Genomic DNA, 15,456 nt, shown 5'->3' on the forward strand with positions numbered 1-15,456 from the left:
CTGCAGCCGGCGCGGTTTCCCTGAGCAGCCTTAGCCCTGCACAGCACTAACCACATGGAGCACAGAGCTTCAGCTCTCCTCAGCCTGCTCAGGCTTCCTGTTTGCCTCACGGTGCAGTGAAATGCAGCGGCTTGGGGTGGTTGCTTGGTTTGTCCCATGAAGGTGAAGGACGAGGGAGACTCTCCTGGCCCCGTCTGGAAGCGGGGAATACACTTCAGAAGTGTTGTTATTCACCAACCTCTCTGTGGTTTGGGACCCGGGAGGGCAGTCAGGGTGTTTGTCTGGGTGGAAGAGTTCTTGCTGGGTGATGCTGTAAATAAAGGTGTTGTGGTGACGTTGCTCGCTGTCATCCTCCCTCCTGTTGTTAAAAGCTGACCGTGTCTCATCTGCAAGCATTGCCTGAATTTCCTGGTGGTGGGACAGCAGTGAATGTTAGGCTGGGGGTCTGCATGGTTCCCCAAGCAGGACAAGGCATGCCCTGACTCAGCAGCAGCGTGGAACTGTGTGATTCTGCACATTCACCAGATGAAGTGACACACAGCACATGCCCACAGGCAGCAGGGGTGCTTGAGAGCTGAGAACACAAAATTAACCTTTCCGTTTTCTGGACAATCTGGGGAAATGTAAACCAGACTGGCATGGGGTGGAGGTGGTCACTGTGAACTGGCACACCTTGCAGGTCCCTCATGTCGGGTGCACTTGAAATAATGCTACTTGTCCTTCTTAGCAGTCTTCTCTTCAAATGCATTAGCCCAGGTTGGTTCTCAATAACACAGAAGAAAAACAACTCTCCCTTCTGTTCTTCCTGGAGGTCTCAGATCTTAAACTTAGCAGGTTGCAGTATTTTTTCTGACCGAGTTCCTTTTTCCCTTCCCTACAGTTTCTAATGTCCAATTTCTCACAGGCCATGTGGGCAAATGCCCTGTTGGTGTTCAGTACAGCTGTATGTGTGAAACTTGGAGATGATGAATAGAAAAGCTGTTGAAAAGGGGAAAAAAAAACCAAAAAAAAGAAAACAGAACAGAAACCAGAATTCCTGTAAACAGTCTGTTAAAAATATCTTCAACACATGTCAGCACCATTGATTTAAAATAGACAATTTCTGAGTGTTAAAAGGTCACATGGAGACGTGATAGTGGATTCAAATGCAGTTGAACAATGAGTGTTTCAACAGTCACATCTTGTACTGTTGGCAAGATATCTGTGTTTGCCAGCTAGTAATGTTCAGGGAAAAAAAATGAGTCAGATTGCAAGAATAATGAGCTTTTCTTGGATGATAACATAGAGCTGGGGGGGGGGGGGGGCAGGGAAGGAATTTATACCTTAATCACATGTCTCTGGTAGCAAAAGCTTTAGGAAAAATGGTGATTCTGGGAGTCATGAAACTGCAGGACCAATTGAGGTGACACAGTAGCACAAATGCCCTGTGCCAGGGTTGGTTGTTTCCATGTGTAGCAGTGAAATAATTAAAATCACAAATTGACGTTCCCAGTATTTTCTCATTTGTGACCCAAAGTACAGAGGGCATTTCAGAGGAGACATGTGAAAAGAGAGAGACTTTCAAATGAGCACATGGTCTTTGAATATCTAATTGCTGCTGAAAATTTAATGAGACAGAGAGGAATGACTGTCTTTGAACACTGGAAACATTTCTTGTCTCCATCTGCTGCTGCTTTGGAACCACTAATTTCCCCTGACAGTTGGGACAGCTGCACTGAGCAAAGGGTGATGGCAGCCCCGAGGGGTGTGAGGAGTGGCTGAGCCTTGGGGAGCTGCTGGGAGGAGACCCTGCACAGTGCTTTAGGTGGGCTTCCCCTGCAGTGCACAGACAACAGGTTGAGGAGAGCAAAAGACCCAAGTGGATAACGCTGTGTGTCCATGGTACCAGCATTTAAAGCGGTGCTTGGTCCTGTTCCCATGATGAGCAGGTGGAAGTGGAACACCAGGCACGGCAAAACCTACCCTGCTCCTGCTTCAGACCCACGGGCACCCTGCCTGCCTTGGAGGGGGCTCTTTTCACCCCTCAAATCTGCCTGACTCCGGGATTTGGGGTATTCCCCATTCCTATTGTACTGTTACCCACTGAAAGCGCTCTGCAAGTACCACCAGGGTCTCTCCCCTTCTCTTTGTGACGCTCTCCTTTTCTCCTGCAGTCCACGTCTTTTCCCTTTAAAGGCCCGTCTCCCTCTTTTTCTCCCAGACTCGATGCCAGCCAATTTCTAGGGTTTCCACAGCTTTTCAGATGAAGAAGAAAGAACAGTTGTATGACTGAGGCTGTCAAAGGAGCGCTTTCCAGGAAAGGAGTGAATCCCAAAGCATTTCACATCTCCTGTGTGGGCAGTTTGACGCAGGTGTGGATGCAGACCTGCCCTCGGTGCTGTGCTGTCGTTGGGAGTCAGGGCCGCCGCCAGTGCGGCAGAGGGTGGCACACGTCATGTTCCGGACACTCGGTGCGCCCGGCAGCCAGCGGCGACTGCTGCCTGTTCCGTGCCGGCATCTCCCGCTGCGAGCGGGGCCGGGCCCGGGGCGGACACGGCGCTGCCGGTACCGGGCCCGGGGCGGACACGGCGCTGCCGGTACCGGGCCCGGGGCGGACACGGCGCTGCCGGTACCGGGCCCGGGGCGGACACGGCGCTGCCGGTACCGGGCCCGGGGCGGACACGGCGCTGCCGGTACCGGGCCCGGCGCGGACACGGCGCTGCCGGTACCGGGCCCGGCGCGGACACGGCGCTGCCGGTACCGGGCCCGGGGCGGACACGGCGGTGCTGGGGCGGGGAGGGGCGGGTTGGATACGGCGGTACGGGTGCCGGTGCCGGGGCGGGGCGGACACGGCGGTGCCGGTGCCGGGGCGGGGCGGGTTGGATACGGCGGTGCCGGTACCGCTGGCGGTGCCGGTTCCGGGAGGGACGGGCTGGATACGGCGGTGCCGGTACCGCTGGCGGTGCCGGTTCCGGGAGGGACGGGCTGGATACGGCGGTACCGCTGGCGGTGCCGGGGCGGGCACGGCGGGCGCGGTGCCGCCCCCTCGCCGCCCGGAGCCACCGCCCCTTTGCGGGCGGGGCCGGAGCGGGGCCGGGAGCGCGGGAGCCCCGCAGCCCCCGGGACCCCCCGGCTGCCAGCGCAGGTGAGCGCCGGGACGGGGCCGGGCCGGGGAGCGGGGCCGGGGGCTCCGGGGTGCGCGGCCGCCGCTGCGGGGCTCGTCCGGGGCCGTCTGCGGCAAAGGCCGGCTCTGCTCGGGCGCCTTCAGCGAGCAGCGCTGCTCCTCGGGAAAAACGCTTTCTCTATGGAGAGCGGGGCTTTGCGGGGCCGCGGGGCTTTGCAGAGCTGCTGACCGCGGCGTGCGAGCTTGGAGCTGCTCTGGGGCCGCCCTTGGTGCTGTGTCCTCCGTGCTGGTGACGATGGATGGATGGATGGATGGATGGATGGATGGATGGATGGATGGATGGATGGATGGATGGATGGATGGCAGGGGGGCTGGCTGTTTTGGCCAGTAACCACCTGCTGGCCCACCCCCCGCTCTGGTGCTGCTGGTGTCTGCCTGGCCTTTACGGTGGTTTGGCACATGGCACGTTGCCACCACAGTTGTCACTCCTGGGCTTGGGGAGTGGCAACACCTGGTCATCCAGGCCTTCCCTGGTGTAGGACTCGTGCTTCTGGCTCAGCTGTTGACAGCTATGTGTGCTTCTGCTGTGGGTTAGCTTTGGATGATGGTTTTGGCAGGGCATGAGGGAGTCTTTTAAGAGCTCTCAGAAGAGAGTCTCGAACACATCTTGCTGCTGTATGTGCCTGAGATGGCAACCTGAATGTCATGACAGAAGTCATTAGAAATGCATAACTTGTTTTTGGTTATCATCAACAAGATGGACTCGGGTTTCTGGTATTGTGGAGCCACTGGGAACAGTTGAGAAAGCCTAATTTCAGCAACTTCTTCAGCTTGAAGCTTTCGTTTATCACAACTTCCTCCAACTCCCAGGCTCTGCCTGTGTGAGCAGTAATAGCAAGGGTACAAGGATCTCACAGCAGTTTGCCAGCATTTAAGAGTTACAACATCCCTCATGAGTTACAGGCTGTACTCGAGCATGTGAGAAGGCTGAAACACAGAGGAGTTCGTTGTTTGATGTGCAGCAAACAATTGTCAGGTTTGGGAACGGAGCTTTGCAGAGTTTGGTTTTCCAGCTTTTGCTTTAACCACTGAAAATATATAGTTTCCTACTAGGTAGTTCCTCAGGCAATACTGTGAACTTGCCTAAAAGCTTATTGGAGGTTTCCACCAGAGAAGGGCTCTTGAGTCTCCCATCAGATACTTTTCCCACTCTCTAGTGATACTGTTTTACTCCCAGAATGAGGAATGGCTTTACATTTCTTTTTCTCTTAAGTTGTTTTGCCTGAGCTCCTCTTTCCCTGCCTCTGGCTATTGCTTCTGATTGGATCTAATGTTCTGCTGAGCTTGAATGATGGTGCTCTGATGCTCTTCTGGAGCTGGGAGCCCCAAAAACTGCGGCCTGTTTTTATCACCACGTGTACATTCTGCTTTCCTATCTCTTCTCTTGCTGACAAGCCCTTTCATCATCAGCCCTGCACACAAACAAGGTTATCCCCAGTTCAGATCACATTAGTGTAGTTCTGCTTCCATTGCTTTTCCCTGTGAGCCTGTTTTGTGGGAGTGTGTATAGGTAAGGTGGGCATTGAAAAATTTAAAGGCTCAAAGAAATCTTTATTTCATCAAGGGAAGGGCTCAAGCCAAAGGATTCTTTAGTCCCAGTGGTTGTTTAAAGCTTGATCCCTGTGGTTTCCATACAACCAGAGCATTTCCATGGAAGGTGGGAAAAAACCTGGAGAACTGTGTTCAGTTTCCCAAGGCAGAGGGGAAGAGGGAAGTCGGGTGGTGCAGGAGTACCCATCTACACAGAGCTGGCCTCGTGTAAGAACTGTCACTCTGCATCACATCTGAGCTCCAACAAGTAGAACATCCTGAACTTAGCAATGGGAAGGGGAGAGACTTGGTAAATGATGCATTAGAGATGATGAGATTCCAGTCTTATTCTTCCTTTGGTATATTCATGCCATGTTCTGTTGAAAAAATCCTGCATCCTCTAAATCAGGGAGTTTGGAAAGAAAGGTGTTGAGCTGGAGCTGACACTGTAGTGCTCATGGCTTAGACTTGGCACTTCATATTCTCTGGGATGTGGTGCCAGACAGAAATCCTCAGCAGAAGGAAGCAGCTCAGCCACTGCTGTGTCTCTGTCTCTGCTGGTCAGTAGAGTTGTGGTAGTTTGCTGATTTAGGCTGAGGTAGCAGATACACCAGAAACCTGCTGTTTTTATTGTTGATGAGCAGAAAACAAGGCCAGCTTGTTTTGCTATATTTGAACTTGTAAGCCTTGCCTCCTCCCCATTTGCTCCCCTCCCTGTAAGGCCCAGGGCTGGTTTGTGGTCTCTCTATCCGGTCGCTGGGTGATGCAGCCTCTGTGCTGAGGAAGCAGGACAGATAAAACATAGCTCATGTTTCTGGGAATCCTGACCTCACTGCTGACAGGGAAGTGGTGTGTTCCCAGGACCTGGCAGATAAGATGCTGGGCTCCTTGTGCTGAAGCCCAGGGCTGGCTCCTGAGGAGCTGCCAGCAGAACTTTGTGGTTTGGGAATCAGCAGCACTTCGCTCAGCTTCTTTCAAAGTCTCTACACCCACAGCTGCAAAGCTGTATTTTAAGTTGTGAATGGGGAAATTTTGTGCTGGTTTTATGGGCTGAGGAAAAGGGACACAGGCTTGCTGAGGGCTGAGCAGGGCTGAGTGTGGAGCTGTGGCTGTGGAGCACCTTCCAGGCTGTACCACTGTCATGTTTCTCTGCTGACCTGACAGAAAAACTCTGGTGAGAGGGAATTGAGGTAGCTGGTTTCTCTGCTGGGGTGGTTGGAGAGGATTAGTTAGAGCCACTTCCCTGTCTCTTGCTGGGAGCCAATGCCAACAGTTCCAGGGTCTCCCAGCACGTGGGGACACCATCCTCTGCCACTTGTCATCTGTGCAGGAAACTGGAGATTTAATTGCTGTATTTTACTTGTGGACAAATGGATGGAGACTTGGTTACATGTCTTTGAGAAAGGAAATACCTGACAGGCTCCTGGTGAATGCCTTTTGTTTCATCCTGTGTTTGAAAACAGCAGTTTGTACCTGATAGCATTCAGATTCTTGTTCTCTTCTTTGCATTCCTTGGATATACTGAAAATAAATTGTAGCATCCTGCCAAGGGACGGGCTGCAGATGGAATTAACAAACTTATTCTGATTGCCTCACCCTTCATTTTTCTATACTTGTAGAGGAGGGATGTACAGCAGAGTGTTATTTGTTTGTGTGTATAAAAGTGCATGCATACTTGGAACCAGCAACAACTCTTTCTCCCTCTTGCAGACTGGAACTGAGCTCTGGAAAAACAAAGTGGAGCTTGGAGCATGTGGCCTGAGGATTGCCTTACACAGCCAGGGGTAGGAACTTACTGTTTCTCTTGGCTGCCTGGTCACAGATGAGCCATTGGGACAAGTGTCTTTGTTCTCCAGAGAACATAATTCTCTTATTTCTTTGTAAATACAGATGTAGATGTTAATCCTGGCCTAGAAGGGATTAAGAGAGGGTTGCATTGAAATAGAAGCAAATGCTATAGTTATGTGGCTTAAAGGACTGGAGTGGAATTTTTACTAAGGTCCATGTTTTCCTGAGCTTTAAGGCTGTGCTGACCTTCCTTTCTTTGGGTTCTTTTGCACATTAATTTTCTACAGAGCCCAGCACCAAACTGAGCAAATAATACATAATCAACAGCAACAGGTGGTTTTCCCTTTTCTTGCAGGTGGTTGCTAAGCAGTGAGCAGGATGCCCCCAGGCATTTACTGCCCTACGGAATTCTGGTCCAAGGGGGAACACCAAAACATCCAGGTGGACTTTTTGCTGCCCACAGGCATATACCTAAACCTCTGTGTGCCCTGCAATGCCAGCCTGGGCACCATCAAGCAGGTAACAGCCGTGTGCCAGCTGTTAGGTGAGGGGTCTTTGTTACAACCAGAGGCCCATCTGCTCCAGAATTTTGCCTCCAATAGCAGGCACTTAGGATGAGAGTAAAAAAAGGGATATGATGTCATGTGAGAGTGCTGTCCACAGGGAGAGAAGGATCTTTGGGAACTAGATAGTGTTGACAAGACTGGAGAAGCTCTTGGCTCCTGTCACAGATTTCATGTTACCGGGGGCAAGTTACTTAACCCAGTTTTGTTTCCAGTGTGAGTAATGGCTCACAGGACCAGAGTCAGCAGGTGCTGACTGTGAGATATTCAGGTGGGGGTTATTTAAATGCTCAGGTTGAGGGATTAACATTGTCAGAAACAAAAGGCAAGCATGAAGAAAGGAAGTCAGTTAAAGGCACCTGCAAATAAACCAACCCAGCAGTTCAGCAGCAGCTGGAGCCACCAGACTTGGCTGAGGAGCAGCCGGGGGTTGCAGGTCCAGGGATGCTGTGAGGAGCTTGGGCTGTGCCCTGCCTTAGCTGAGAGCTGAGGGACAGCTGGGTGACAGCAGCAGGGTGAGGGTTGGGACAGGCCCTGGGGGCAGCTGTGACAGTCTGGAGGGTGATGGTAGGTGGTGGGTGACACTGTGCAGGGTGACAGGGGTAGGGTGACACTGTGAAGGGTGACACTGTGAAGGGTGCCAGGGGCAGGGTGACAGCAGCAGGGTGACGCTGGGCAGGGTGACAGCAGCAGGGTGACAGCAGCAGGGTGACGCTGTGCAGGGTGACGCTGTGCAGGGTGACAGCAGCAGGGTGACAGCAGCAGGGTGACGCTGTGCAGGGTGACACTGTGCAGGGTGACAGGGGCAGGGTGACAGCAGCAGGGTGACGCTGGGCAGGGTGACAGCAGTGCAGGGTGACAGCAGTGCTGGGTGACACTGTGCAGGGTGACAGGGGCAGGGTGACGCTATGCAGGGTGACGCTATGCAGGGTGACGCTATGCAGGGTGACAGCAGCAGGGTGACAGCAGCAGGGTGACAGCAGCAGGGTGATGCTGTGCAGGGTGACAGCGGCAGGGTGACGCTGTGCAGGGTGACAAGGGCAGGGTGACAGGGGCAAGGTGACAGCAGCAGGGTGACGCCGTGCAGGGTGACAGTGGCAGGGTGACACTGTGCAGAGTGACACTGTGCAGGGTGACAGCAGCAGGGTGACGCCGTGCCCTCCCCACAGGTGCTCTGGAAGCACGCACAGTATGAGCCGCTGTTCCACATGCTCAGTGACCCCGAGGCCTACGTGTTCACCTGCATCAACCAGACGGCCGAGCAGCAGGAGCTGGAGGATGAGCAGCGCCGCCTCTGCGACATCCAGCCCTTCCTGCCCGTCCTGCGCCTCGTGGCTCGCGAGGGAGACAGGGTCAAGAAGGTCATCAACTCCCAGATCAGCCTGCTCATTGGGAAAGGTCAGTTCAGCAGCACGGGTCACGGCAGGCGGCGTGGGGGGAACGTGCTCCTGTCCCAGCCCGCCTGTGGGACAGTGCTGGAGCCCTGCGTGCACCGGGACGTCAGCAGGTCCCACCTCCAGTGGATGCAGAGGGAACAGGGGCTGTGCAGACCCAGGGAAGGTGATGCTTCCTGCTGGCAGAGTGCTGGGGTGTCGAGCCAGTGCGGCTGTACATCGTAAATGAGCGATTGCTGGTAGCTTGACTGACTCTGCTTTGGCCACGTGTTAAAGACGCGTTCAGGGAGACTTTTGCAGGCGTTTGAGTTAAAGGTTCATTTCCCCCATTGGCTGCAGGTGCTTATTTTGCCTTCCTCTCTTACCTTCCACCCAGGTTTGCACGAGTTTGACTCCGTGCAGGACCCCGAGGTGAGCGATTTCCGCAGCAAAATGTGCCAGTTCTGCGAGGAGAAAGCAGCAAAGCGGCAGCAGCTCGGCTGGGCAGCGTGGATGGAGTACAACTTCCCCCTGCAGCTGGAGCCCATGGCCAAGGGTCCCGGGACTGGCTCTCTGCAAATCCCCACCAAGAACATTTTTGTCAACGTCAAGTTCCAGTCTGGTGGGGTAAAGCACAAACCTTTCTGTCACAGTGTTTGATGGGTTGTGCTTTTCCTTTGGAAACCTCTGTGTGTGTGGAGACGGAATAATGTGTGCCTGGACAGTGTTTCCATGTGTTCAGTGTTCATTCTCCAGATGCCTTTGCCTGTGGAGATGGTTGGGAGGGAGGTGTTCTGGGTGTACTGGTTAGCTGGAAGCTGAGGTTACTGCATGTACATGGGCTGGAAACCTTTTTAGGTTTGGGCAGGAAAGGAGCACAGAATTCAAAACCTGACTTTCCTTTGGAAACGCAAGAGCCTGCTCAGCTCATGCTCAGCAAACACTACTTGCAGGCACTGGTCTGTGCTGCCATGGGCCCCTGTTCCTGCATCCTGCCCTTGGTTCTTGTTCTGCATGTTGAGCAAGGTCACCCTCACAGGAAAAGGGCTTCCAGAGCAGTGTTTGAGCATGGGGACCCTTCCAGCCTCTGCCCTGCTGCTGGAATGGCTGTGGGAAGGTTTTAATGACTGGCAACTACGTGAACTGGTGATCCCGCTTAAAATTGAAAGTCCTGCTTTCCAGTCTTGTGCTTGCACTGCTGAAACTTGCTCCTGCCCAGTTTGGCAAACATCCCTGCTTATCACTGGCTGATGTGTGTGTGACTGTACCTTCCCATCCCTCTCCTCGCTGCCAGCAGCAGGAATGTCGTTCCCTGTCTGTGCCACTTCAGCCCTGTGCTGGTGTCTGACAGTTTGCTGTGTTGTTGGGATTGCAGGAGAGCTTCACGTTCCAGATCTCCCCCTGGGAGTTCCCCATCACCTTAATGAGCTATGCTATTAAGAAACAGGCTACTGTGTTCCGCCACGAGACTGTGCAGAAGCCAGAGGACTACACCCTGCAGGTGAATGGGAAATGTGAATATCTCTATGGGAACTACCCCCTGTACCAGTTCCAGGTGAGCCTTGTCTTGCTTTATCTGTGACTCTGTTCCCACATGGCCTTCTCTTGCTGGGGGCGTGGGTTGGGACATGTTTGCAGGAGTGCAGCACATCAGTGACAGGACCTGGATGCTGCTTAGGGCAAAGGGTGCTTCCAGCAACCTAACACATCCTTGTTTTTGGGGAGCCAGTGTCTGAGCCTGTCCTTGGGTGCCAGGTGCTGTGTAAATACATTTAGAGCCCGTGGCTCTGGAAATATCTGCTTGCTTGTATGGTGGGATGAGGGTTCTCCTATTGAAAGTTGGGCAAATAACTGAATCATGTGCTCCTCTGGCAGGGCAGACTGCTGCTGGGAGTGCTGAATCCTCCTCAGTGTTTTCCCTTAATGCAGCCATTTGAGTCCATTGATGAAATGCCAGCTGTAAAAGGCACTTCATATTCTCAGTTCTGGCAACATGAGGCCAGCGGGTTGCAGGTTTATAGAGCAAGAGGAGATAATTGAGAACTGGAATTGGGTTGTTACTGTGTCCTTCCCTGAGTCCCTGCACGGGTTCCTGCCTGGGCTGGTGGCTGTGGGCAGACCCTGGCTGACCCTGTCCCCTCTCAGCACATCCGCAGCTGCCTGCAGCGGGGCCTGACCCCCCACCTGACCATGGTGCACTCCTCTGCCATCATTGCCATGAGGGACGAGCAGAACAGCTGCTTCACCAGCCCCCCAAAGGCGGCCTCCAAGCCCCCCCCGCTCCCCAAGAAAAAGGTAAAGGGGACAGTGGCCCCTGGGGTCACCCTGGGCTCCTCTTTTGGTGGACATGCTGGTCTTGGCTGGGAGCAGCAGTGGGTTCTCCCTGTCCTTCTCAGGACAGGTTCCCAGCTGGGGTCTAAGATGGGAATTTCCTGTCAGCCTTCCAGCCCCCTCCACGTATTCCCTGGTTGTCCCAGGCTTCTTGCTCTTCTCTATGGGACCCAAAAGCATGGAATGGGAGATGAGTTCTGGTGCTGACTTGTTGCATCTTTTGTTGCATCTGTTTCTGATCAGAACCCTTTTCTCTTTCCAGCCAAACTATGGCTCTCTCTGGTCCTTAGAGCAGCCTTTCTACATCGAGCTGGTGCAAGGCAGCAAGGTCAATGCAGATGAGAGAATGAAGGTGGGTGCTGACTCACTCTGGGGGTTTGTGCGTGCACTTTCCCAGTCCCATCTCTCTGGTTTGTGTGGGGGAACACTGGTGGCTGGCAGTGTGATCTCACCTGCTCCTGCAGGGCTTCATTCAGCCTTGGGGCACTTTCTGGACTGCAGCACAACAGGAATGGGAAGTGGCCAGACAGCAGCCCAGCATTAGAAAAGCTGGAGCACAGCAGAGCTGCTGCCCTGGGGTAATGGCATTGTACAGTGCTGGGCAGGGCAGGGGAGCTGCAACAGCAGCAGGGGAGACCCAGCTCTGAGAAGAGAGCGATGGGAGAGGTGGTGATGGGTGAGTGAAGAGAGAGACTTCAGAACTGAATGTCTCAATGAACCGGGAGAGAGACAGGAGTCGGACACCCTGTCCAGGGGAGGGGCTGCCCTGTCCCATTCCTCTTCTGGCGATTCTTCAGCAAACAAGGCAAGTCCCGTGGGTTCACGGTGTCCTGTTATTTCTGCTGCCCTCAGCTGGTGGTGCAGGCAGGTCTGTTCCATGGCAATGAGATGCTGTGCAAGACCGTGTCCAGCTCGGAGGTGAGCGTGTGCTCGGAGCCGGTGTGGAAGCAGCGCCTGGACTTTGACATCAACATCTGCGACCTGCCCCGCATGGCCCGGCTCTGCCTCGCCCTCTACGCCGTCATCGAGAAGGCCAAGAAGGCTCGTTCCACAAAGAAGAAGTCCAAGAAAGCTGTAAGTGAAGGCAGCCTGAGCCAGGCTGGCCAGGCTGCAGAGCACAGGACACGTTCTGAAACAAGTGCCCTTTGCTTTCAGAAAACTTCATGTTAATAAAACAGCTTACAGAATAATGGCCACTAACTTCTTCAGCAGGAAACTGAGAAGTGTCTGCCTGTAAGAAGGGCTGTTTATGTGTAATTTCTTCTCTAGAAAAACCATTAAGAAACAGACTCAGCATCTGACTGGACCTAAAGAGGAATTATTTATGTTGATGTCCACAACTTCCTTATTTTGTAGTTGAGGTTAAACCATCATCTCTGTTGCATTTTTTTTCTAACAAGGTCTTTCCTGCAAATCCCCAGTGGAGCAAATTACCAGCTAGGGTGGGGGAATAAACTGAGGAATGTGAACATTGGTTATGGCAAAGCATTAGGCGAGGTAAAATAAAAGTGCAGATTCTTCAAGGTTACTGTTCAGGTGTTGCAAACTGGCCACAGAAAGTGTTAAGTCACTTTGGAAGTTCTTGATTTGAGCATCTGAATCAGAGGTAGTGACATTTCTCACATTCCAAAACTTCTAGCCCATTAATGATTTAGTAACTAAAAGTAGTTTCAGCTGCAGCCTGTAATTGAATTGCTGATTTCCCAGAGTTGTAACATAAGCCTCAAGCTCTTTGCATGTGAGAGTTTTCTTTATGAGCAGCAAATGCATTTGTGCCTCTGCAAATTATTGTTTCTGTGACCACAAAGACTGTTCTTGTGCCTTGAGGAGGGTTACTCATGCCATCTGTGCTGGAGTGCAGAGGAATGAGACACTGATGAGTGTGATACAGAAGATTCCAGTTCTGCTCACTCCTCACTGTTGGGAGGTTCACTGAGCTTTGTTGTGCTGACATCAGTGGGGTTCTCAGGGTTACTGTGGAGCCATGTCTGGGAGCAACAGCCAGCTCATGAATCCTGCTTGTGGGGACCAATTTCTGGGTTTCACATTGGAAGCATTTTGAGGCCAGGACCAGGATTAACAGTTCTATTGTTGCATTTCTTTTTTGTTCAAGAATAGCAGAACCCCAGCTCCTGCTTTTGTTGGACAGAAGATCTGATTCATCCACAGGCTGGATGTTTGTGGTCACACTGGAATAATTTTCAGTTTTAAAGCAGTCAGAAGGAAATGTTGCTGTTCTGATTGACAAAACACAACTAGTCTATTTAGCTGAGTTGTTAAGTGGATCTTATTCATGTGTGTTCTGGTGCTGGGAAAGGTGGGTGAATTCTGATGAGGTTTTAGTATAAAATCACAACATTCACTACGGCTGAGCACTGCAAAAAGGATTTTTTCCCCATGGTGAGCTACAACTCTGAGTGAAGTGCCCAGAAATCAATTCAAATGATTGGTGAGGGCAGGTTGCAGAGTGTACCCTGACTTTTTGTTTGTTTGTTTTGATGGTTATTTTTTTGCCTTACTCAGAGGTTAATTCCATACATGTTGTTTATATGCAGACTGTCCAGAGCAGATAGGTGGAACTAAATTATTTACTACCACAAAACCAGGCTTGTTTGCAGGCTGACTGGGTGAGTCAGAGGGTTAATGTCACCCAGAGGGTTGGCTTTCAGTGTTTCTCTAAATCATGCAGGAGATGTCTGTCTTTGGAATGCTGGATCCTTGTTTTGCTGGACCTTATCCACCAGAAACCTTGCCTTGTGTTTTGGCAGGCTCTGAGCTGTGGTTAGATGTCATTTACTCTGATAGAAAAGGTTATTGCTGGCGGTGGTGTTTTATTAGGCTTTTCCTTGTCATCTGGAAGCTGATGTCTCAAATGTGATTTTACTGAAGATATTTGGAGTAATCAAATCAGCTCCAAGGTTTGTGAGAGGCCACTTGGAAGTGACTCATTTTGAGGGAAAATGGGGCTCTGTTGCCTCCCCCAAGTGCTTGGGTGTTCTGGGGGGTAAGGCTGGTGCATTGTCTGGAATGCCCCAGTGGAACCAGATGTCTCAGTGTGGTTCCTTCAAACGTGACCCTGTTTGTGGGTGCCTCGATGCAGAGTTTCTGCCACGTAGCCCCTTTTCCAGTCGGTTTCTGTGCTTGAGCTGTGGTGTGCTCTGAGCTCTGAGTGCTGCTGCATGAGGTAAAGTGTTCCATTTGGGGAACCTGGCTGCAGGAAAGCTGAGCTCACTCGTGGAATGTGTGTCTGCTCTGGGGCTGGGAGCTGGGTGAGGGCAGGGGACGGGTTCTTTGTCTTGGCCATGTCCCAGTCACTTCACTTGCTGGAGTCCCTCCTCCAAAATGAGACTGGGTTGGATTTGTGGGGTTTATTTTGGGGGTGTGGTACGGGATTGGCAGCATTAGGTTTGATTTCTATAGATAGTGTTTATTATTGTACAGAGAAGCTAAGCCTTTTTTCCTATTATGAGCTATTTCTAGCGTCCTTTGTCTTGTTCTCCAAAATCATACCTGCTCTGTGTTCCCTGTTTAAAAATTAAAGTTCTTCTCCCTCCCCCTCAAATTGTGAAATATATAAAATATGCAATAGTTCCCTCAAATATTGAGTGTAGAGTAGCAAGGCCTTATTGGAAAATGAGAGATTCTTCAGCTATGCCAAATATCAGGTGGTGAAGTTTTAGAGGCATTTGTGGGGAGTGTTCGGTGCCAGTCAGCACCACACAGAAGACCCCAGGTTTTGGCAAGTGCCCAATGCCATCTTGTACTGTTAATTTGAGAGAACTTGGCAGGTGAGCAGACAGGATGTCCCTTTGCATGGGGAATCTCTCAGGCCTTCTCCTGCCCTGCTGCCCTGGGCAGGGGCAGCCCCCCACGAGCGCTGTCTCCCCGCAGGACTGTCCCATCGCCTGGGTCAATGTGATGCTCTTCGACTACAAGGACCAGCTGAAAACAGGGGAGTGCTGCCTGCACATGTGGTCCTCCTTCCCAGGTATGGCAGGAGAGGGAGCTGCTGCTGTTTGGCATCCTCAGTCTCCCTGGGAAGCGGAGTGGCCGCTGCTCTGTGCTGTGATGGCAGCTGGAGCCTGCCAAGGCAAGGCTTTGTTGAGCTTGGCTTTGCAGGTGTGACTTGAGAGGTGGCTGCTCACCTGAGGGTGTCACCTGCCCCGCACTGGGGAGAGCTCAGGAGGGTGAAGTGCTCGTGGCCAGGCAGTGACCAGTCTCTGCTTTGCTTTCTGCACCAAAGCTTCACAAGATTTGGGCTCATGGGTTTTATGTACTTTGTTTTTCAGATGAGAAAGGGGAACTTCTGAACCCCATGGGCACAGTGCAGTGCAACCCCAACACAGAGAGTGCAGCTGCCTTGGTCATCTGCTTCCCCAGCGTGGCAGCACATCCTGTGTACTACCCATCCTTCGAGCAGGTGGGACACAGGGACACTTTTCTGGGAGGCACAGGCGCTCTCTCACTGTCCCTTCCAGTGGGGAGCCTCTGGGGCAGCCATCGACAGGGACTGGGTGCAAGCAAACTTGATGAATAGAGATTGTTAACTGAAAATTTCACTTTTTCGTCTTAACTAATGGACCTTTGAGTGAATGCTTTTCCAAGCTGTGAATTACTGAGGTAAAGCTGCTCTCATAGATGAGCATTTGTTTAAAATATGGGTTTAGTGAGCTGCCTTCAAACTGCATTAGGCTCTGTAGGAAGGAAG

At 52.2% G+C, this 15,456-nt stretch overlaps 1 protein-coding gene across 15 annotated transcripts in view; it reads left to right on the forward strand.

Annotated features, from left to right (window-relative positions):
- Nucleotides 1-15,456, forward strand: part of PIK3CD (phosphatidylinositol-4,5-bisphosphate 3-kinase catalytic subunit delta) — a 35,205-nt gene that overhangs the window by 11,713 nt on the left and 8,036 nt on the right. For 7 of the 15 annotated variants that reach the window (XM_086860805.1, XM_086860807.1, XM_086860808.1 and 4 more), the window contains 10 exons: nt 6,404-6,477; nt 6,837-7,000; nt 8,214-8,442; nt 8,815-9,044; nt 9,793-9,972; nt 10,563-10,712; nt 11,011-11,100; nt 11,601-11,822; nt 14,640-14,736; nt 15,038-15,168. In XM_086860805.1, the coding sequence (XP_086716931.1) occupies nt 6,860-7,000; nt 8,214-8,442; nt 8,815-9,044; nt 9,793-9,972; nt 10,563-10,712; nt 11,011-11,100; nt 11,601-11,822; nt 14,640-14,736; nt 15,038-15,168 (1,470 nt within the window). In that variant the 5' untranslated portion in view covers nt 6,404-6,477; nt 6,837-6,859. Of the gene's footprint in view, nt 1-2,569; nt 2,673-3,037; nt 3,125-6,403; nt 6,478-6,836; nt 7,001-8,213; nt 8,443-8,814; nt 9,045-9,792; nt 9,973-10,562; nt 10,713-11,010; nt 11,101-11,600; nt 11,823-14,639; nt 14,737-15,037; nt 15,169-15,456 lie in introns of those variants that run through there. The other 8 variants (XM_086860819.1, XM_086860816.1, XM_086860815.1 and 5 more) reach the window with 4 other exon arrangements.

The sequence above is a fragment of the Cyanistes caeruleus genome, chromosome 22 (assembly GCF_971803275.1).
Source record: "Cyanistes caeruleus chromosome 22, bCyaCae1.hap1.1, whole genome shotgun sequence".
Lineage (NCBI taxonomy): Eukaryota > Metazoa > Chordata > Aves > Passeriformes > Paridae > Cyanistes > Cyanistes caeruleus.